Genomic DNA, 23,624 nt, shown 5'->3' with positions numbered 1-23,624 from the left:
AAACCGGGCTTTACATTTATATAGTATGATGTAATTATAGCTTTTTCCAAGACTCTTTTGCGACCCTTAGAAACACTCGATCTTGTGACCCTCATTTGAGTCACGACCGTGGGATTGGGAACTGTACTGGTGACTACTACTGGTACAGAGTGACAAAGGAGACAAAAAATACCATAGCTCCGGGCGAGAGTTGACCTTCTTTGCTGATCTGTATCGCTTCGTGTGTCCTCCTGCTCCACCTCCTTTTGATTCTTCCGCTTATTCACACACCTTGCCGTTACACTATATATATCTTCCCATGCACTATATATTTATACTTCACAGTGCACACTTATATATACGCTCACCCTAAGCTGATGTGTCCTTTTGTTTTCACTCCACTTTCATTGTAGCTACAGTTTTTTTTCCCCCAACAATACGCCAAGAACATTTTTGTAAGGGATTAACTTCACTGCTTCCTCCTTACAGCCATATTATAGTCGTAACACGGTACTTATTCCTCCGTCACCCCTGACTTTGCTTTGCTATGTCCTTTTGCTAGTTTCCACTATTACACTTTTCTTTTCACTCCACTTTCATTGTACAGTTCTTTTTTCCCAATAACACGCCAGTATTTATTTTGTGTAGGGTATTGAACACAGTAATAAAGTATGTAGGTGTGTCAATCATTCATATACAGGAAAGGGCAGCAAATACAATGACTATAATATTATATAGTAGCTCAAGAATCAATTTTTAGAAGCCATATCGTCACCTTCGTAAAGAAACTGCCTAGCTCATTATTTTCTACTTTACAGGAAATCAGAAAACGAACTGTCAGATATAACTTCAGTGCTTCCTCCTTACAGCCATATATTATAGTCGTAACACGGTACTTAATTCTTCCCCGTCACAAGACACAGAGGCAGGCGGTGACGTCACGCCCCGTTCCCTCGGCTGATATTTTGTAAACAAACTCCACCTCCTGCCACCCTCTGCCCTTATCGCCTGCCCTGGACGCCCGAGGACGCTCTCCACGGTGTACTATGGCCACGGGGAAGGTATGTGGCCTCACTAAACAGTGGGAGTAATGGCGGGAGGGAAGTAAAGTGTATGGGTGGAGAAATGGGAGCACTTGTGAGCCCCGAGGCGGAACAAAGGGTGCTGCCATGCCCCTCCCCGCCCCCTCCTTGAAACTGAAATTAGGGCATTAGGAATCATTTAATTTCTAGGGGAGTCGCAGAGGGCCACTCTCGGGTGTCATGATATGCGGGGGTTGTGCGGGGGATTCAAGGGGCCAGGACAGGATTAGGATGAGGAAAGGTATTGGGATATGGTAAAGGGCCAGCAGGGCCCATACTTTTAAAGAAGTTTGGCGTGTGACTTATATCTCGTCTCAGAGGTGGGTTTTCACCATAGCTGGGGCTCCAGCCAACAATGGCAAGATCAGTTATCTCATATGAAAATTAATGGGCAAGAATACCTTAAAATGGTGAGAGTATTGAATAGAAGTACATCATATCCATTATAATAGGGTTTTGGAAGACTATTGTGAGCGTATGAATGTAAAACGATTTTGATGAGGCACGCTGTCTGTCTGGCAACACCCGGCAATGTTTACATTTGAAGGTTGAACCTCAGACGAGACCCAGGATTTATGCCTGCCCGTGACCAACTTTAGCTACTCGCGCCGCGTCTCAGATTCCACAGGGCTGGTTTGGGCTCTTAAGACGAGCCTGAGACGAGGTGTTAGCTTTATAAGTATGGGCCCAGGATTAGGGAGATAATGATTGATGATCCTATTCCTAAATGTGTCAAGAGTGGGACTATTAACTACATGAGATGGGAGATGATTCCACTCTTGGATGCTGTGGAGAAGGAATGAATATTTGAATATACTAGTGTTAGTCTGGTAACTTGTATGTTTCTTTTGACCTCTTTTCGATACAGCTCAGTGGTAATATTCCTGTGTGTGTGTGTGTTTGATGCTCCCTGTTGGACCTGATCTACTCTTAAATTGTCTAATATCTTTCATGATCGCAGTTTTCTTGCTTTCCAATGGTTTGTTTTATTTATGTGCTGATATCTCGTTTCTTATATAACAATGGCTTTTCTGTTGCCATATATGTTTTTTTATCAACCTTCAAACTTCCTGGAAAATCATACGAAAGAGAGTAGAAAACAAAACAAATGTGTGTGAACCCATGCGGCCACTGGCAGTGCAGTTGCCCACAGCGTCCCACGGCAGCCAAATACTGCAGCTCACCATGGCTAAAATCCAATAGGATTATTCATGTGTTTACCTTTGAGGGTCTTCATTAGGGCTACACCGATAAGCAGTTTGGCCAATTACCGATTACCGACTAATTGGTAACCAATAATCGGCCGATACTGATTAATCGGCCGATTACTTTGAAATTGTAAATATGATTAATCTGCATTAATTACTTGACACTGGTACCACAAAGTTAAAGACATACCGTAACCCTCATGTTTACAACTTTGTTTACTGCCCAACTGTCATCTCCTGTATGGAGAGCAAATACCTCTAGTAATTTGTTACTTATAATTTAGCCTTGCTTTGTGGAAACATCCTGGTTTTAATATGTTAGAATTTGCCAGTTTTCTTGTTCTTGTGGTGATCCCAGATGCTACTAGAAATGGTAGTGCACAGAAAGTTTATCAATCTTTCAAGTTTTCTACTAATTTACAGTCTGTTACACTGTGTTTGTTTACTTCTAAATTAAAAACATGCATGTTTTTTTTTATTAGTACAAAATATACAGTATGATTACTGCATATTAATATGAAATAATAACTTTATGTAGCTACAGTGACGAAAAAGTTGAATAATGTCCCTCAATTAGGTAAAACTGAAAATGGTATAACCGTACCGTATGAAGTCTGTATCTGAACGTGTCCAATACCAGTACGGTGAGACTCGGTGAGAGTCCATGAGACCCACGCCACAGGCTATCATTTGGCTGTCAGTCAGTCAGTGTGTCTCAGTGAGCATTTTGCCAATGTTATGTAAGCTGGTGACGTTCCACTTATTGTTTCTAAAAATTCATCTTGTGGGGACGATCTAGTGATTAGTGACATAATAATGCGATACGGACTTAACACTTGCAGGATGGGTAAACAGAAAAACTCTTACAGCGGTGGAAGGTGTTCCAGTGAGAAGTGGAAGACAGATCTAAGGCTAAATCACAGTGGCTTCACATAAGAGAAGAAAATTTACTAATCAGCCCCGATTAATTGGCCAAAAGGCCGATTACCAATTAATCGGCAAAGTGGCTGATTAGGCCGATTACCTATTACTTACCGATTAATCGGAGCAACCCTAGTCTTCATCCCCCTCGACCTCCCATTAGATCACTAAAAGACAGGTGAATATATACATAACATCCTAACAGGGAACCTTTGCCACCCTCATCCCCCCTGTGTTTCTACCTTTTGTTGCATTGGACTACTCAGCCTCCTGCAGCCGAATGGGCTCACACACACCTTTCATTGTTATTTCACCTTCTTTTGATCTTAACATTATGGTTCTAACCTATGGTTTTCCGAGAAGTTTAAAGGTTAGTAGAAGACACATATAACAACAGAAGAGTACTATGTTAGGTAGGAAGATAGATGTTGGTGAGTTACTATAACCAATCTTAGTCCTTTTGCTCTCTTTCTAAATACACGTATATTCCAAAATCTTGGGGCAGTACTTAGAATGCCTACCCACGAAGCTGGGGTCCTGGGTTCAAAGCCCACCCTGGGCAGACAGCAGGCAGCCCACCCAGTTGTTCATCCTCCCTGTTGGCCAGGTCAATAAATGGGTACCTGGGTAAACTTGGGGAGGGTTAACTGTGATACGATAACCTGAATGTTGCATTGGCCTTGTATCCCGGGATAATGGGCTCTCACCCACATTAGACCCAAGGTCAAATGAGACAAAGATGATCACCAAGGCCACGTGCAGGTATAGCACTTGGCCCCAACTTTTCTATACCAACACTTTTATGTACGATTCATCTACACCGTGTCTCTTATTAAAAGGAAAGAGCATAAAATTCAATCTTGAAAAAAATTTTTACTCCTGCAATAATTACCCTGATTTCTCAGTGCAACACAGTTTAAAATCTGCCTCCAGCTTAATACCTAGCTAAAACCTCGAGTTCACGATGTTTTATTAAGTTTTTGTTGAACCATTACCTGCATGAACCATCAGACTCATGAGTACCTTATATAACACTTCACATCCCTACTCTCTTACAGATTAACAAAGGATAACAGCAACAGAACTTCCCCAATACACTGTGATGTCGCTGACTGGGCATCGCTCTCCCCTGGGTACGTATTACTGTGATGTCTTAATTTTTGTGTGCACCACATTGGCCCATATGATAAAGCCAGCTGTATTTAAAGCTATGTATCTGTACAATGTGTATAAAACTCTACGAAGCTGCCTATTAATTTAGCTAAGACAAGTTACAAATTTAGGATGGGCTTACAAGGTGCCAATAAGACTGAAATAATAATTCACTGGCCAACAACAAATTTATCGTCTAAAGATTTTTTTAGCTAATTTAGGACAACTTTGATGTGCTGAATCCAAAAATCACATTGGTTTTGCTCACTTAGGTCAACTTTTTTTTAGCTATCGCCACATGATGTTTTTTACGTTATTCTTTACACGTACGGGTATTTTTTATTTACACGAGGCCAATTTCTTTCTTATTTCTTTAAATAAACAAATTCTGAAGAGTTTACATGTGCCAATTTTTGACTAACTGGTATTTTTTTTACTTTGTTGGGTCAGCAGTCTGGGTTCACCAAGTACCCGTGCTTTCTGTGCATGTGGGATAGTAGGGACAAAGCTCAGCATTACACGAAGAAGGACTGGTCTGTACAGGAGAAATTGGTGCCTTGCAGAGCAAGGAACATCATAAACAACCCTCTGGTGGACAGAGACAGGATACTTTTCCCACCGCTGCACATCAAGCTCGGCTTGATCAAACATTTCACCAAAGCTCTGGACAAGGATGCTGGCTGCTTCATTTACTTGTGCCACGCTTTTCCAGGATTGACCATGGAGAAGTTGAAAGCTGGTATCTTTGACGGTCCTCAGCTCATCAGAGATCTAGAGTTTGAAAACTCAATGAACGAAGTGGAAGTGGAAGCGTGGAAGGCTTTTGTTCTTGTCGTAAAGAAATTTATGGCAACAAGAAGGCCAGGAACTACGCAGAACTTGTCACCAATATGCTGACTGCTTTCAGAAACCTCGAATGTAACATGAGCATCAAAATGCATTACTTATTCTTACGTATGGATCGGTTTCCTGAGAATCTGGGATCAATGAGCGACGAGCAGGGGGAGAGATTCCATCAGGACATGATAGAGATGGAGACCGGGTATCAAGGATGCTGGGATGCAGTCATGATGGCTGATTACTGTTGGACTCTGAAGAGAGACGTACCTACCGCTGAGCATTCTAGGAGTTCGAAGAAACGGAAGTCCATGCCCTGAATTTTGAACAATGATGACCTAATATCCAATTTACATGTACTTACCTTTATCAATGTCTACTATTCAATGTACACATCAATTTTTGTAATATTTAGTTAATGAATTGTCTTAGAAAACAATTTTTTTATCTTAAAAACCTATTTCAGATGAGAATTATTAACAAAAATCAACCGAAAATGTCACAAAAATGTACGTAATCGATTTAGTTATAAGATTGGATTTTTTTAAAAATCGACTTAAAAAACCTGACCTGATCGAGAGAAACGGGTGTCATTTTCGGATTCAACAGTGCAAATCTATCCTATATCAGTGGAAAAACTTAGATAACTTACAATTTTTTTTTTTTTGTAACCCAGTGAATATAATTTAGTTTGGTAAATATCATGAAACAAATAAATGAGGTGCTGAGTGACAAAACACCTAATTTTCATTCTGCCTCTGAGACCTTCAAGTACTAGTTAATGAAGTGTAAATCCAGTAGTATTTACACTTCATATTTTAAAAACAAATTTGGTAAAGAAAATTGAGGAAGTTGGTAAGGATATCACCATTTTCAGATCTGGCAACCCTGTACTATGCCTTTTTGCAAGCAATTCAACCAGTCGCTCTCAGACTTTGAAAAGCTGCTGTCTATTGTTTTTAATGGGCCAACCACCTTTCTCTTGCTGTCATGGCCATATCCATTGAGATATTTTTATGAAAATTTTATCATGTTAAAAAATACTTGGGCATCATACTGATTTTAGCAATTTCAGTATTTCTAATCATGGCTTAACTTCAGGGGAGTGTTAGGTAATGCCCTCCATCACCTTCAAGGACCCAATTAACAATGGGAGGTAGAGGTTCGATTACTATACCTTGCCTTTAAGATGATTCCGAAATTTAATCTTATTTTAGCTTCAAGGATTGTCTTATACACCAGCAAAAATTATGCTATAAAAAAGTTGACTATACGTTTACCTGGAGTCTTTGAAGTCCTGAAGAACTGCAGCCTCAGCTCCATCTTAATGCCCAGGCCTGCTTGAACTGGACATTCTGCCAAAAGAAAAAGCTTATTTAATGCCAAGTTGTTGCCACAATAAGATGAGCATTACATTTTGCATTTTGGTGAAACCTCATGGTTATTTATCACAGTAGAGATTTCTTATCCCAGAGATGAGGATTAAGAATATCCACATTCCACTTTGATGACAGACAACTGAAAGGGATGTGGCTTTGACGGTGCATTGCAAGAGGCTGAAATTAGGGAATGATTGTCTTTTTTTTCTTTTACTCTTCCTACATGCCCTATTATTTTATCACCCCATAAAGAAGAAGGGAAGACTAATGATAATAATTTGGAGGGGTTAATTAACTGATAATGGGTAAGTAATATTTTATTTCTCCATAACTGAGGTGAAAAGGATGATGTTAGAATTCTAATTTACAATAAAGGGAAAAAGAAGTTACCTACAGTTCTGCTTTAGTATCCCAGACTGTCACCACCGACTCTTCATCGCTAATTTTCCATTTTTTGTCAGTGGGAGGGCTGGGCAGCATGAGCACAGTGAGCCCGGACATCTGGCTGGCCAACCACCTGCCAGGGATGCAGATCAATGGACGCATGTCAGCTGTTCGCCGTTTCTTCTGCTTGTTTGTGACGTTTGACTTTCTCTTCACTGGCCTGTTTTGGGCCATCTGTGTGCTAGTGAGTTGACATGATATGCATCTTATTTGAAAAGTGCCATATTCTTGAAATTTTCATGTACCATCTTCACTTTATGTATACTTACTTTAGTTCATCAGGATTCCAAAAGACATTTGTTTGAAATTTCCCTCAGATAAAAAACGAGGGGGCGTACAGTGCATTAATTGAGGAAATCATCCACTACAATGTACGCTACTCCATATTTGATATAGTGGTAAGTCTTCTCTGTGTGTGTGCTTGTTTGTTTATACTTTTCCTGTATATGTGTCGGCCAATGCGTGATGATTTAGTAAGCAAGCACAGAATTGTCTGATCCATATAATTTTTCTGTCCTTTTAATGCAGATGGTCGCTGGTGTGCGATTCACCCTGCTGTTGCTTATGTACGCTCTACTACACATTAACCATTGGTGGATGGTGGCAGTAAGTCCACTTTATATTAATCTTTATCATGCCAAAAATGTTTATTGATTTATCATTGCTGAATCTTATCCTTGATAGTATTTTGGTCCTATAAAATATGTTGCTTTTCAGCATAACACTGAGGATAAATGTTAATGTTATCCACTGTTTCAGATAACCACTGCGGGAAGCTGTGCATTCCTTATTTTTAAAGGTCTAATGTATGAGGTAAGGTATACAACCTAAAATGCTGTGTAGATAATTGTTTAAATGAAATAAACACTATCATAGGGCTTACAAAATGCCTAGTGTAAGTTATAAATATAGTAAGCATTGTCAGTTTCCACATATGTGTATAATGACTGTAAGGTCTTGATTAAGGAAAGAAACTGTAATGGTTCAGTACATGATTAAGCTCAAGAACTTTAAGTTCAAGTGTCTAAGTGATATTACTGAAGAGAGAGCAATGAACTCTCACTCGAAAGCCAGCACACACCACAGTGCTTTGATGGCCGAGGCACGCAGTCTGTGTCAGTGATTGCTTTGTTAGGCCAAGTTCAAGTTGTGTGAATGTGTGGAGAGACCCACTGTATTGAGTACTCTATTTACTTATGACTTTGAATGATTTTTTTCTATTTGTTTACTTAGGATTTCATAAGTCTTCCTAATCCCCCATTGCTGATAGAAATTTAATTAATAATGATGAAGTACAATATATAGATAATTTAGATAAAATTTAAGAGAAACTTTTATACAAGTATCACTTTCCTTTGCAGTGGCAAGGGAATGACAAATCAAGTTACCCGTTTGAGGTGACGCTGCTATTGTTATCCTTCTTCATCTCTTGGATCGAGGCTTGGTTTGTGGACTTTCGGGTGTTGCCTCAGGAAAACAGAGCCAAGAGTGTGCTTGAAGGTAAGGGTACAAGGAGGCTCTGAGTCATGAAGTCTTGTACTCCTACACTGACTCCCAGAGAACAGGTATAATGAAAGCACAGTAACAAGCCTGCAATATTCCCTTCCCTGTTCCAGCGGCCACCAGTAGTGAGCAGTATGAGAATGACCCGCTGCTGCCTGGTCTGGAGAGGGTGCGGGACTACCTTAGCACATACTCAGAGACCGTGGGAGACTTCTACTCGCCCATGGAGTCTCCTCTGGGTAAATATAAGACCCTGCTCATCATGTTTACTGAGGCTTTCATGTATATGCATAAAGATACTTTCTTATTGTGGGTACTATAGGCTTTGTGGTGCTTTACAGGTTCTGAGGATGAGGAAGAGTATGGAGGCTTCACAGGGAATAGAAAACTGTCCCCACAAGTAAGTCTGTTGCTCTGTTTATGGTTAAGAAGCTGCTTGTGACTATCAAACTATCTAAACTCTTGAAAAAACAGATTTCTTCATGATTAAAATAAACAACGAAAGTTATGATCTACACATCAACATAATTGTAAGCCTCTAATGCAGAATTTATGATATTTACGGGGACACTTGTACTTCTTCCAGGAGAGAGAGTTACAGATTTGTGGGGTTGAGGCGCTACACAAAGCCTGGGAAATGCTGCACTCGCCAGGCTGGAAGGTGGAGAAGGAAAGCGCCCACGGGGACACCATCTACACCAGGCTGGGCCCAAGAGGAAATAAAATATACAAGTTGACAGTAAGATCATAGCCTGTTATGATTCGTATGATCATAGCCTATTATGATATGAACAAATCCACTCAATATTTACACTGTAACTTATTTACTATCCAAAGGTTTGTTTTTCAGGGTGTTATTGACACTGATGCCAACACACTGTTCAACGAATTTGTTCACAACTTTGAAAATATGTCCACCTGGAACAAGGCCATCAACATGGGGAGAAAAGTCCAGGTAATATCCCGAGCTTAGTATTACATGAAGTGGGAAACCAAGCTTCTCTTGTTGCCCTTGTAACTAAGTTGAACTCCACCCCCAGAGTGTGGACAGCAGCACTGATGTGGTGTACCAGCTGGCGACGGAGGGGCCAGGAGGGGTGGTCACGGCGAGGGACTTTGTCACCGTGCGCCATTGGAAAAAGATTGACAATTGCTGGGTTTCTGCCATCAAGTCAGTCATCCACAAGGATGAGCCACCACAGAAGAGTGCTGTCAGGTGGGTATTGAAGGCTGGGCACTACTGTAGTCTGATTTTCAACCAGCCGTTCATACAGGGGAACATCACTATGAGTTATGTTTCTGAGGAACAGTTCACCAAACAAAATATTGTATTGCGATCCATTATATCGTGTTAAATGGACTTGGTTCCCCCCAATCTTTTCCTCATCTTCCTGTATAACTCTTCAATCAGTCCTCCAATCAATCAATCAATCTAGGCATACGCCAGAGGGTGCGTCGCCTCACCCACCCTGCAGTGCCAATCCATATAATATCCATATAAGCTGCCTTACTAATTAGACTTTCTATACGACAAAGTGAGGTCATTCATTGTTGATTTATACCATAAGGTGCTGGCTATCATGTGCTTGATGATACCCCAAACTTAACCTAATCTAACCTAACAAAACCTCAAACAGTTACTATAGGTCTTGACTCAGAAAATTCATATATGCTTTGTTACTAATGAGACTTTCTGTAAAACAAAGTGAGGTCACTCTTTGTTGATTTATACCATAAGGTGCTGCCTATCATGTGTTTGAGGATACCTTAAACTTAACCTAACAAAACCCCAAACAGTTACTATGGGTCTTGAAACGGAAAATTTATATATTCCACCTTACTAATGAGACTTTTCATAGAACAAAACGAGGTCAGTATTTGTTGATTTATACCATAAGGTGCTGGCTATCATGTGTTTGAAGGTACCCTAAACTTAACCTAACAAAACCCCAAGCAGTTTCACTGGGTCTTGACTCAGAAAATTCATATATGCTTCCTTACTAATGAGACTTTCTATACAACAAAGTGAGGTCATTTCTTTATTGATTTATACCATAAGGTGGTGGCTATCATGTGTTTGAAGATAACCTAAACTTACCTAACCTAACAAAATCCCAAAATTACTATAGGTCTAGAATCAGAAAGTTCATATATGCTTCCTTAATAATAAGACTTTGTATACAACAAAGTGAGGCCATTCTTTGTTAATTTATACCATAAAGTGCTGGCTATCATGTGTTTGAAGATACCCTAAACTTAACCTTACCTAACAAAATCACAAAAGTTATCATATAAAGTACTCGTCAGTTGAAGTGTCGCACTTGGCCCCATGACACTTCTTATGGCGGGATTTCGAATGAAGTGTAAATTGGAGGGAGAAATTGGCTACATGGTAACCTTCCTCATGCTCTCCTTAATCTACCAAGCAGGGAAAACAATGACTCAGTGCTGCATTAGCTCTTACCAGAGGAGGCAGCGTTGCACCTTCCATCCTGTTGGGAACTGTAGATTTTCTTGCATGCTGCAGCATTCTGCCACATTTTTTAGTGTGCATTATGCCGAAGCCTCGCACTAGCCATGATGACATCGTGAGAGTGATAGAGGGCCGTATTACAAGTCAAACCCGAGAAGTTTGGGGTCTCTACAAAGGTCAGTTTAGGGACCGTACTTCAAGTCCAATCCGATAAGTTTGGGGTCCTTACAAAGGTCAGTTTAGGGAACGTACTACAAGTCCAATCCGAGAAGTTTGGGGTCCTTACAGAGTTCGGGATGAATAACTCTGCAGGGACCCGAAACTTCTGGGATTGGACATGTACGGCCCCTTAACCGACCTTTGTAGGGACCCGAAACTTCTCAGGTTTGACTTGTAATACGGCCCAGAGTGTCACAGATTAGGCCTAAAAACCCAAGAAATTGTCCAGCAAACTGGCTTAAATCATCGCTCTGTTCAGCGTCTTGTGGCAAAATTCAAGGCATGCAGCTGCCAGGAAATGCCGTTCCACTGCCATGGAGGAGAAGCTCACTCTGTGGTCCCTCCCCGAAATCTCTGTATTATAGAGGCAAGTGGAAGCCAATCCTACCTTAACAGCAAAGCAAATTAAAGAAAATAACCCTATGCTTCTCGATAATGCCTCTGTTCGCACCATCCAACACCACCTCCACGATGACCTGGGTTACAAAAAAGTCACAGCATGTAGGAAGCCCCTCATGACGACTCAACAAAGGGAGAAACGGCTAAGTTTTTCTGCCACAAAATATGGAGACTGGACCTCGGAGCAGTGGCGAAAGGTGTTGTGGACAGATGAAGCGATGTTTACAGTGACTGACAGCAACCCGAAGAAAGTATGGCGCGGTCAAGGTGCAGACCCTTACAGCGACAAGCTCCTTGCTCGCACTGTAAAGTACCCTGCGTATATCATGGTGTTGGGCTCGCTGGGGTATGGTGGTCTTGGTGAGCTTGTCACTCTCCTCAGGAATGAAGTGGTAAATGCTGATGCTTACTACACCATCCTGAATGACCATTTGGAGGCTGCATTTGAGAAGAGTGCAACCAGCATTTTGCAGCAAGATGGTGCCCCTTGCCTTATAACAGAGGGCGGGCGGCGTGTTCAGGAGGGTTGGGTTCAATCCCGCCGTGGTTCCCCGCCTGCCATTTTTCAGCCGCCAGGCCGCCGCCAAACCCCCCGACTGACCAGAAGTCCAGAAGACCACCCCTGCTCTACCAGGCTCTAAGGACTCGGATTGGGGATGAGAGGAGCTTGGATCCAATGCAAGATAAGATGGCGCCACTATAAACACTTGCCCTGCGCCAGAACAGGCTGGGCCGACCATCAGACCCTAAGGAAGAAGCTCCCTTGAGACCATCAGATCCACACTGGGAGAAGAATACCGCCGTAGGAGGGCTGCAAAAAAAAAAAAAAAAAAAAAAAAAAAACTGGCTTCGTGACTGCCAAGTAAAGTTTATAGAAGAGTGGCCAGGTAACTCTCCAGACCTTTCTCCTATTGAGAATGTGTGGGGGATCATAAAAGGTCAGCTTCAGGGGGTTGATGCCTCCATGGTACAGAAGTTGGAAGTGGCAGTCCAGGAGGCCTGGGCATCCATCAGCAGCGACCTGCTGAAGAAGCTCTGTGATTCCATGGCCCAGCGCCGTCAGGAGGTCAAGAAAAGGAAGGGAAGAGTCATCTCTAAGTAGAGGAGTTGTTCATAAGTATCCATGCACATTTTCACATTAGTTAAGCAATTTTTTGTGCATTTAAATGAAAGAGATCCACATTTTTACTAGTGCCAAGGAGGGGGTGACACTTCAACTGATGTGTACTATATATGTCTTGACTCAGAAAAATCACATATGCTTCCTTACGATATGAACGAGGTTATTCTTTATTACTTTGTGCCATGAGCTATTGCCTATTATGTGTTTGAATACGTTTTTTATGATTTCAGAGGAGAAAATGGACCTTCCTGCTGGGTGTTTGAACCAGCTGAGAATGCACCGAGGAAATGTGCCTTCCAGTGGCTGCTGGACACAGACCTCAAGGGCTGGATACCCCAGTATGTCCTGGACCAGGCACTCACCTATGCCATGACAGACTTCATGACCTGCCTCAGATCCCATGCGCCCACCCTCAAGAGCTCTCAGAGGCGAGGACACAGATAACTTGTCTTCTCTCAGTGAGTTGAAGACAAAAACACATTTCAATATACAAAAGGAAAAGTGCTGGTAGTACAGCATGTCCTTTCCTATTTGTAACCCAGTCATTGGGGGTTGACAGGGCCATTTAGGTTTCGTCCTGTCATCTACATGCAGAAAAGTATTCTTCACAATGTCCCGTCTGTGAATCATGTCATTTAGTGTATAAAATAACCAAAAGTATTGGGTCTTCCTAGGACTTAAAATTGATCTTATAGAAAAGTGCTGCTCACTCCTTACACATTCAGGCAAGGTCTTGAACGTAATTTTTTTTTTTTCTTTTTCTTTTCAGTCATAAAGGTAAAACAAGGTTGACAGGGACATGGTTACTGTACATCTATATTACTTCCTTTGTCCAGAACATACATGAGTAAATATTCCTTCATGAAAGTCTCGAGAGGTTCCTGTGTGAAAAGGTTCCCCAGTAATATTCCCGTCATATAAACGTGGACACGGTCTTGGTATCTACATATCTTTCATGTTCTTTCCCTCTCTTCCTTGATTCATTCTTTTCAAGTCTCTCAAGCCCATCTGTCCTACACTTCTGAAAGACTCATTCCATCTGGGATGTACTTTATCAACTTTTTTCCATCTAACACCACAGTGTAGTGGTTAGCGCACTTATCACCAAATCTGCAGGCCCGGGCTCAATCCCGGCCTGTGGCAGTCGGCACACAACTCACCCAGCTGTTCATCCTCCTTTTTGGTCTGGTTAATAAATGGGTGCTTAGGGACACCTGGGAAGTAAACTGCGGTAACACTTGTCCCGTATCCCGGAGTAGTGGGTTCTTATACACCACTGGCTCAAGGGACAATGAAACAGATGAGCATCGAGGCCACTAAATTTTTTTTCATCAGTGTTTTTTTTCTGATTGTTCCCCTGTCACTGTCATCAAAGCATATCAAGCATCATCAATTTACCTTCATCAAATAGTTCATATCATTTCATCTCATTGTTATCTTCTGCAACAGTATGTGAGTGTCAGTGTTGATGTCCTTGTTCTAAGGGTTAAGTTGTTAGTGTTTCCTTAACACTTTGACTTTAAGAAAGGCTTTTGTTATCATACATTATTCTTTCCAGTGAATTTTTCTGCATGGCTGTGATATGAATATTATTGCCTTACTCATAAATACTAAGGAGCAACGTTTCTGAAAGTGCTTGTAAACCATTTGTTATTTTTTCATTGCATTACATTTTTATGAAGTCCATGCCTAACTAGTCTGGGTCGTGTGTTAAATCTGATCATCATGTCATTACTTGTTTCCCTCCAAAGTTGTTACAACTGTTTGAACCATTCACAAAACATCCAGGAAGCTGTGAGGAAGAGAGATTTACCATCCTGTGCTTGCTCGAGAGAACTAAAACTGGAAACTCATGAATATGTTAAATCCTATTCATGCTTTATTTATCATCTCAGTAAAAGTCCACTAATGTGAATAGTAACGGATGCAAATCTGTTATGAGTTGAGATTTTTAAAACCGTATGATGCTACCTGAAATCACTGTTAACCCTTTCCATCCATGACGCAGATGTCGGCGTCACAGTATGGAAAGGGTCAAGAGGAAATGGAAGAGGATTAATCCTCTTCTAAACCTCCTCAAAATTCCTCTTAATCCTCTTCCATTTCCTCTTAAGAGGTTTAGAAGAGGATTAAGAGGAAATGAAAGAGGTTTAGAAGAGGACTAACCCTTTCCATTCAGTGACACCGTCAGACGCCGATGTCAGGGTCGCTGGAGTGAAGGAGTTAATGCATACATATGTCCTGAATAATACTAAACAGCAATGCGTAGAGGTATTTTACTTATCTCAGGTGAACAGAATTACTTTTCACGTGATTTAATTGCCGTGTACTGCACTGTATCCAACCCCTGACTCTTAACACATTGCAGTTACTTTGATTTTGGGGGGGGGTTATTCCATGATGAGTGTTACCTTCTATCTCTCCTCAGTACTCTTGTTGCCTGGGCCTGTTGTTTTGGGCTCCGGAGTTTCCAAGAGTTACGGAACAAGGGAATTCTTTGTAAAATGTACATAATCACAGAGCTCATGCTGCTGTGCTGTTCCTGAGGACGAGAGGCTGTCTGACTGGATGCCACAGTCAAAACAAAATAATTGATAATCATCTTGCAACAATGTTTTATAATGATTGTGTATTTGTATTTATTGATTCCTGCCGTCCAGAATTTGGAATACTCATTTCTGCATTATTTTTTTCCTGCACTCCAGAGTTCTGTCAATCAAGAATTTGGACTGAATTAGCATATTATGACCATAAGAATTGAGATTAATAGACTTTTACTCTATTATTACTATCATTATTATTATTAATATTATTATTATAACAAAGTTCTCATAGTGCTTCTACAATCCCTGTAAGCCAAGTTACCCGCATTATACCAACTTCTTATGCATTTGCTATTAAATTTCATGCAAGTTTGTTTATATAATTTTTTCCCATGACTGCCTGTCCTTTAGGGGGCATCATGATAAAGACTGCTGGAGGTTACTCATTTCACTTGTTACAAAGTTACCACAATTGATTAAATAAATCCATAACACAATGTATTCCTGTAGCTGATCCATGACTCTTAACAGTTGTCACCATCACAGCAAACATTTACTCAGTGCACTGTACATGAAGGGAGGGGAGTGGAGGCTATATTGGCCTCAGTAAATGAGAAAAAAACATTCAGGTAAGACTAAGATTGCCCACTGAAGTGGGCCCACGGCTGTTATTAACTGTTCTGGTCAAGAACTTATTGCGGTTCAGTAAGTCATAAAATTACTCATAATTTTTGCAAACTGATGATGCATCAGCTAAACAAAATAATAACATTATGTAATGTAAGTTCTTTTGGGTAAAATTATATTTATATAGTCATATATTGTACAATAATTACTCATTTATGATATGCAGACATTGTGACTGCTTGATGGTGCAGTGGAACCTAAATATTTCAAGCAATAGTGATGTTTTAGCAGTAAAATTCATGTTGAAAAATAGGTATGGGAAGGATTAGTATGAGCAAGAAATCTCATGCAAGTATTTGGGAGCAAAGAACAGGAGATCTGGTTTACTTTGACGTCTTCATGGATGAATTTTGCATGTCTTGGATAAAGCCTTTGTGGAAAAAAATATCAGGTTCCACTGCTCTCTGACAGAACTTGTGGTACACAAGCCTTGTTCATGCAGACTTGTTTGTTAGTTGTAGCTGGTAGTTCCTTTGAATGACACTTAAATGGAATTTTCATTTTAAGACACTTTCAGTCAGATCTCTTGACATTTTTATCAAGTCACTGATGTGTTTCTAGATTATTTTTAGGTATTCCTAGAGGTCAACTGAGACAAAATAAATATTACTAGAATTATTGGTGCTTATGGAAGGTTGTATGAAGTGTGATATTTGCATACACACCAGCTCACTTACCATACATAGAACCAAGTGTGTTGTGAAACCCTTGCATGTACCGGTATATCAGGGCCTTCCTTTTGTGTTATTCTCACCATTCAGCTTTTTATGAGTGTTTTTTGCATTATTTGATGTGTGTTTATTTTTAACCATCGTCAGTCAGGGCATGGGACTTCAAAACTGAGGAACACTGGTGCACATGAAACACCACTTTATGAATTACTCAAGTGACACTTAAAAGAGACAAAGTGACATGAGAATTGCAACTTTTCATGAGTCATATCTTGGTCTACAGTGAGTGGAAGGACAAAGATATTGGGTGATTTGGTGAACAAGTTTGTGTGCATGGGATGCAAGTAGAATAAATGAGTATGAAATTAAAATGTGAAAGATTTGTTGTGAAACAAAGGTACTGCATGATTCTATGCCTTATTAGTTTCTGAAGCAACTGCCTACATATTGACATAGTTGCACAGGTTGTGGATTTAAATCATTAGTGTCAGTGCAAAGCTCGAGTGGCTGAGGCTGTTGTGTAAACTATCCCTGAGCAATGTTTTCCACACGACTTCTGGTCCTTGAGTAAGAACTTTAACCTGTCTAGTGATGATTGCTTTATCCTGGGAAGTTGCTCAGCTGGTATTCACCACACATTCCAAGCGTGAATGACGAAACTATTACAGTGTAGCTCACCCGCCTCACGGTTACCAGAGTATGTTCTTGCATTACGCTGCTCTCGTAAACACACCGTTAATGTACAGTCAATCTTGTACAAAGAATTTTCTGAGTATTAACTTGGACTTGTATATAGCATGTAAGTAATAGCCATGTCAAGTAGGAATAAACTGCTTCATTATATATAAATCTAAATACTTTAGTGATTAGTGAAATTACTTTAGAAGTAAACTTTAATTTTTGTACAAACATGTTCTTGAATCAGTTGGGCATTTTTATAGTGTATGAATTTTTTATCATCCTTTTGGTGTGCTCTGAGCTTTGTGTATTGTGTTTTCTCTAACCTGCTGAGTGGTGTCAGCAATGCCCTGCCCTGCAGTGATAGGCAGTGAATGCGTTTGTCCGAGTCTTCATATGGAGAGATGTTTGTCAGGTTTCATATTACATATTATTTAAGCCATGATACCAAAGTATTGCCTGGGTTAGCACTGAAGAGCATAACCTTGATCTGTGTTGGTTAGTATATTTCATAGCTTTTATGTATACAAACTTATTTGATATTAAAAGATAAATGTGATAATTTGTCTTGCTCTCATTAACTCCTGTGTCCTTCAAATAAATACTTGAACACAGAGGTATAGCTTTGGTGTAGTTACAGGTGTAGGCTAGCTCTGGGTGTTTCTAATCTTCAGAACAAGATGCCCTCAAATGGCTTGTTTATGGAGGCAAATCAAACATAAGTAAATGTTAGCACAGCAGAACATGAAAGGACTGCATGACCCTAGAGCAGTGGTTCCCAACCTATGGTCCGTGGACCGGTGCTGGTCCGCCAAATTGCTTCACGAGTGACATTTTGTTTTGTTCATGATTTAAGAAAATAATAATCTGTCGAAGCATTTTTTTTTTTCAAATAAGCAGTTACAATGAAATAAAAATTGAATAAAATGTTTAGAATATGGTGAAACACTCGCTGGACAGACGAGGAAGAAAGAAATAAAGAAAAAAAAAAGTGAGAGAAAAGAAGAAAGATAGAAGAAAGAAGAGAGGGAGATCAAATCTCTAATTTCATTTGTAAAATATGAAATATTACGTTTTGATGTATTGATAGACCTTGCAATAGGTACACGAGTCTATTACCATGACAGCTTGTCTTTTTCCATGTCTACTGTAGTATTAAGTGATGTTGTTGTTGTATATTTTCCCTCATGGCATCCATTTGAATAATTTAGCCTTTATAATCACTTTACTTTGTATAATGTGAAACATTACATTACATGGTATTGCCCCACTGAATTTTAAATTGCTAAAAAAATTAGATATGTATTCGGACTATAAAAATGTCAGTGTATGCTTGGATCTATGCCTATGGCACTGATCCGCTGAATTTTTTCACTTGCTCGACTGGTCTGTGGCTTTGAAAAGGTTGGGAACCACTGCCCAAGAGTATCTGAACAAGTGACTCTTATGTATCTTCTTAGGGAATTGAAGGCAGATGACAGGTGGGGATGAAACGCCAGAATTTTCTCATTTACACACTCCCACACGACCTCTGTGTGTAACGAAACACACGAGAAATGAATCCAGACAAGGAAAGGTTTTGCCAGCGCCGGGGATTGATCCCGCGACCAGCGAGACCGGAGAGGGGCCGTTGCTTTGGCTCTAGTGACACTAAGTTTACACAAGCAACGGAAAAAAACGAATGTGGAGGCGGCAATGGCTTACAAGAAGAAAGGAGCGCAGTGAAGTGATGCAGCCATTGCAAGAACTACGTCTAGAAGACGACGAAGGCTACAGGCAGTGGATGAGTCAGCAAGGACCAATTTTATGAAATATTGAGCTTGTGCAACCATCTACAGCCAAGAAAGACACAAGGCTTGGGAAACCAGTGTCTGCTCTTCCTTCTATGCAGTTGTTTTGCATACAATTCATGCCTGGGATCCCACAAAGCTGGCATGTCCCGTAATTTCTCAATTAAAGTGGCCTCGGAAGTCTTGGTCCAGGCAACAACACTCATAGCTGTGCGAATGTAGGAACAGTAGGGTGCAGCTTCTTCCTCTTCTTCTAGTTTCTTGTTATTGCTGCTGATGATGATGGTGAGTAATACCTACCGTCGTCTTTCGGTGATATCTAATGTCACACTAGTTTACGGATAACCGTGAACTCGCTCCCGGTTGGATGTACGGGCATTGCCCGTAGCCCCAACGGTTGGTGGAAAACGCAGTGAAGCCGCTGATAGGGTGAGCGTCGGCGATGACGTCATCGGACTCCCTGCGAATCACAAGCGTGTTTTCAGAACTGTCAGTCAATCGTAAGGCAGCAATCTATAACTGCGGCTTCAAAACGACCCGTTCTCTCTCTCTCTCTCTCTCTCTCTCTCTCTCTCTCTCTTGCCATAGCCACAATGTTTGGAGGAAAACGTCCAGTGTGATATACTACCTTTAAAGGTAGTGTACATGACGCCGATGGTAAGTAGACGTGACCCGTACGTGTCAAAGAAGCGCGAAACTCGGGGTGATAATGCGCGAAAGTCGGGATGGTAAGAATCTAGGACTAACCGCGAAACTCGGGGATCGCAAAACTCGGATTACGCGAATCTCGAGAGGTACTGTATATATATATATATATATATATATATATATATATATATATATATATATATATATATATATATATATATATATATATATATATATATATATATATATATATATATATATATATATATATATATATATATATATATATATATATATATATATATATATATATATATATATATATATATATATATATATATATATATATATATATATATATATATACCTATCTTAATTGAGTCATTGCTTTTGTCATAAAATTTGTGCCCCTTATGCTACAGTGAATTAAATTAGTTTTAATGTACCAATGAGTTCCTCCAAAAAAAAAGAAGCTAGTTATTATTCTAATTCATTACTGTGGCTCAACACGAAAGATTTTTTATTTTTTATTTACCAAAACACTCCAAATACAAATTACATCAAGTGTAAGTAAACTCAGGAGCAAATATTTACTCATACTCCAGCCTCTCTTCCACATTCATCTCACAAATAAAGCTAATGAAGCTCCTCTTGTAACCTACTATATTTAAGAACTACAATATGGTAGACAGGCTGGGATGGGAAAAATTAGTAACCCAGAGACTAACCTACAATGTCTGCCTAATAAAGTAATACTCGTAGGTAAAGTGGGGAGCATGCGATATTGCTTCGCGTTGCATCGGTGCTCATTTCCGCCTCCTTCACCTTTTGAGCCTGTGGTGGTCTCGTATCCATTAGCCTGGGAACACTTAAATGGCCCTATGCCGTCCGGATTCCCACAATTTTCCTTCCCCAAGTTTCCCCAGATATCCATTTATCGACCAACCCGAAAGGAAGAATAAACAGGAGCAATAGCTGGGTGGGCAGCGAAGGCATCTAATCAGATTCGAACCGGTGCCCCGAGGAGTGGTAGGCGGTCAAAGAAACCACTCAGCTACTGAGGCGCAGGGGCTAGGGTGTCAAGATAGAAAGCCCATTTTAACTCTCTCTCTGGCCGGGAACAAAACCCAAAATCTCTATTCAAACGAGAAATTTCGGTTGCGAGCAGAGTGCCTAGGGCCCCCAAAAATATTTTCTAGGTCCGCCACTGATATCTAGCGTAAGTTTGGAAGATCGTGGACACGTCAGAAAACCACGGAAATGAGAACCACGCCAGCGGAAATCGTGGTTTGACTGAAGGTGACCCTGGAGCTTGGAAACAAATATATTGTTACGAATGTGCTGTATGTGAATGATTTATGTGTAATGTGATGAAATTGTACCATGCTGAGCTAACATTGCATCATGCTACAATTTCATTACATTACACATACAATCATTCACATACAGCACATTCGTAACAATATGGACTTTGGAAGTGAAAGCAACAAAACGGTATACTGGATGATGCTGATGTAGGCATTATGAACGTAAGTATGTGTGCGGCATGGTAAAGGGAGGGCAAGAATGACAACGAATGGAGGAGCATGGTAAATAACACGTGGAGCTGTGGAGCCGGACGAACAGGAAATGGCAGAGGCGCGAAATGCAAACTACTTTATTACGTACTTGTCAGAATTAAAAGATAACACCTCACCCCTACCGTCAGCACTATTTATAATAAAGATTTTAACATGCTAATCGTCTCAGATTCAGAACCTCTAGTGATGCTTGGATATTCTTATATAAAAAAAGCGAATATTGACGTTGCATGGTCAATGAATAATGCTTTTTGATACTCATTTACTAATCAATGCTTGGATATCGGCGGGTGGTGATAACGACCTCCCAATATAAGGAAAACTAGCCATTCCAATTTTATCATTCAGGTGTACCATCCTTTTAATTACCTTTCAATTACCTCAGTTTAGTATCCCATGTCAGATCAACTTTGTATTCACACCTCTCCTCCCGAAACTGACCTCTCTCGGCCACCTCTTTTGATTCTTTTTATAGGAGCAGCGAGTAGCGGGCTTTTTTTTATTATAGTTTCCTTTTTTGTGCCCTTGAGCGGTCTCCTTTGTTGTAAAAAAAAAAAAAAAAAAAAAAATGTGCCAAGCCTTCCATTCACGCTATAGCATTTTTCCCCATCACCTAACCACTACATTCTTCACTTACTCCTAGGCCTCAAACTATCACGAATGGTAAGCAGCAAAATTAAGCGTTCGGATCATGGTTCGGATACTTTTAGAATATCGCGACGTTGACATCGAGGGTCTGCGGGATAATCGGGGCAGGAGACAAAACAAGGTGTATGGGCCGTTTGTCTCAGTTTTCGGCCTTCAACTATTTCCAAAGGTCGTAAAGGAGATAAATCGGGATCTAATGAGTGTGTTTTAAGGTTCATGGTACAATAGAAGGGTCGAACTACCAGAGGGGTCATAAAACTACCACTGGATATGCCCACAACTCCCACGAAAAGCCTTGTCAAATAATTATGTGATTGGGAGTTGAAGGGTCACGTTCTCAGACGCTTCCATCCCTCACGTCAACTACTTTCAAAGGCCGAAAAAGGGGTGACTCGGGTTTTTACGAGTGTTTAACTTCAAATTCATGTTACAGTAGGAGGGTCAAACTACTGCCAGGGTCATAAAAGTACCTCGGGAAATGCACAAAACTCCTACGAAAGCCTTGTCAAATAATTACGTGTGACAGAGTCGAAATATTTAATAAGACCCATAATTTAAGTCTTTTTGTCCGTTAGGTCCAGATAACACAGCATTCATGGCCTTTCTCTTTACTATACCACCCTAAAACAACTTACTTTACTACCTATACTTACTTACTACACTGGGTAAAGATTCGTTTTAGTACCGTGCCAGTATTTCATTACCTACCTTATGAAACATCACTAGCTCTTCATATATCTTTTCTACAAACAACTATGAAAGCGCTTTCAAAATCCAATTCAAGGACTATTTAGTGTTGAAAATAGGGGATAATAATATTCACGAAAGCGTAGCCTACTCTGACGGCGGTCGCACGTATGCTCTCCTTCTCCTTACTATATTACCCTCCAACAACTTACTATGCTACCCTACGACAAGGCAAGGCTCCACAAGATAAGCATTTGGCTGCTTTTGGAACCGTGAGAGGCAGACATCTTGGTTCTACGGGCAGGTGAGGGCAGAAGGTATGCTATATAGTTCCACACTTACTCCCCGCTAGCTCAGTAGTATCGTATTTCTCTTCCTACGTACAGATAACACAGCATCCATGGCCCTTCTAATAACTTTACTACCCTACAAAACACTCTACGTACCGCTTAAAAATACCCTTAATGTCACAGCAAGGCTCCTCCGGCGGCCGCAGGTGTTCCTCTGTCTCGGGTGTCGCGGCCGTCCGCCAGGTGGCACGCAGACCTGCTGGCTCACGAGCCTTGCTTCAAAGTGATCCATCCGCTGCTTCGAACTGATATTTATTTTATCACCAGTTATATATATCTTACCCTCGTTGGGATGCATTATTTTTTTATTGTATTTATTAATGAGTTTATCTTTATCATTCTTTTTATCAATATCATAAAGTGTATAGTATGTGTGTAATAATAGTAGTACTGTGGTAGTTGTCGTAGTAGTAGTAGTAGTAGTAGTAGTAGTAGTAGTAGTAGTAGTTTTTTTTTTTTTTTTTTTTATTATTGCGCCGGTAGATGGGAAGCTGTGGGAAGGCCTGATTCTTTCCAGGTGCTTCTTCCAGGTGGGGCAGCCCTTCTGGCCCAGGGCGTTCTGGCATAGGCGCGCATTAGTGCATTGCTCATTGCATTTGCTCACTCCCCCTTGATTTCGTTCG

At 40.5% G+C, this 23,624-nt stretch overlaps 1 protein-coding gene and 1 long non-coding RNA gene across 3 annotated transcripts; one reads left to right on the top strand and one right to left on the bottom strand.

Moving 5' to 3' along the window:
* Nucleotides 1–884: 884 nt before the first annotated feature.
* On the top strand, nt 885–17,860 carry LOC127000427 (steroidogenic acute regulatory protein-like). Of its 2 annotated transcripts, XM_050864147.1 has the most exons (14): nt 885–1,040; nt 4,249–4,323; nt 7,020–7,186; nt 7,320–7,400; nt 7,531–7,608; nt 7,762–7,815; nt 8,364–8,502; nt 8,619–8,744; nt 8,847–8,905; nt 9,092–9,244; nt 9,356–9,460; nt 9,546–9,721; nt 12,950–13,177; nt 13,489–17,860. In XM_050864147.1, exons 2-13 carry the CDS (start codon nt 4,293–4,295, stop codon nt 13,161–13,163), a joined length of 1,383 nt encoding a protein of 460 aa, XP_050720104.1. In that variant the 5' UTR covers nt 885–1,040; nt 4,249–4,292; the 3' UTR covers nt 13,164–13,177; nt 13,489–17,860. The 2 variants fall into 2 exon arrangements, with proteins under 2 accessions (XP_050720104.1, XP_050720103.1); XM_050864146.1 differs by having other exon boundaries at nt 12,950–17,860.
* LOC127000429 (uncharacterized) lies at nt 4,796–23,389 on the bottom strand. Its single transcript, XR_007754034.1, has 3 exons — nt 23,098–23,389; nt 6,460–6,534; nt 4,796–5,433 (listed from the first exon to the last, which is right to left on the bottom strand). It is a non-coding gene; the product is annotated as an uncharacterized LOC127000429 (long non-coding RNA).
* Nucleotides 23,390–23,624: the final 235 nt, after the last annotated feature.

Source organism: Eriocheir sinensis, chromosome 18 (genome assembly GCF_024679095.1).
Source record: "Eriocheir sinensis breed Jianghai 21 chromosome 18, ASM2467909v1, whole genome shotgun sequence".
In the NCBI taxonomy this organism is placed as follows: domain Eukaryota; kingdom Metazoa; phylum Arthropoda; class Malacostraca; order Decapoda; family Varunidae; genus Eriocheir; species Eriocheir sinensis.
The sequence above is the reverse complement of the archived record's forward strand: the minus strand, read 5'-3'. Positions and strand labels throughout refer to the sequence as shown.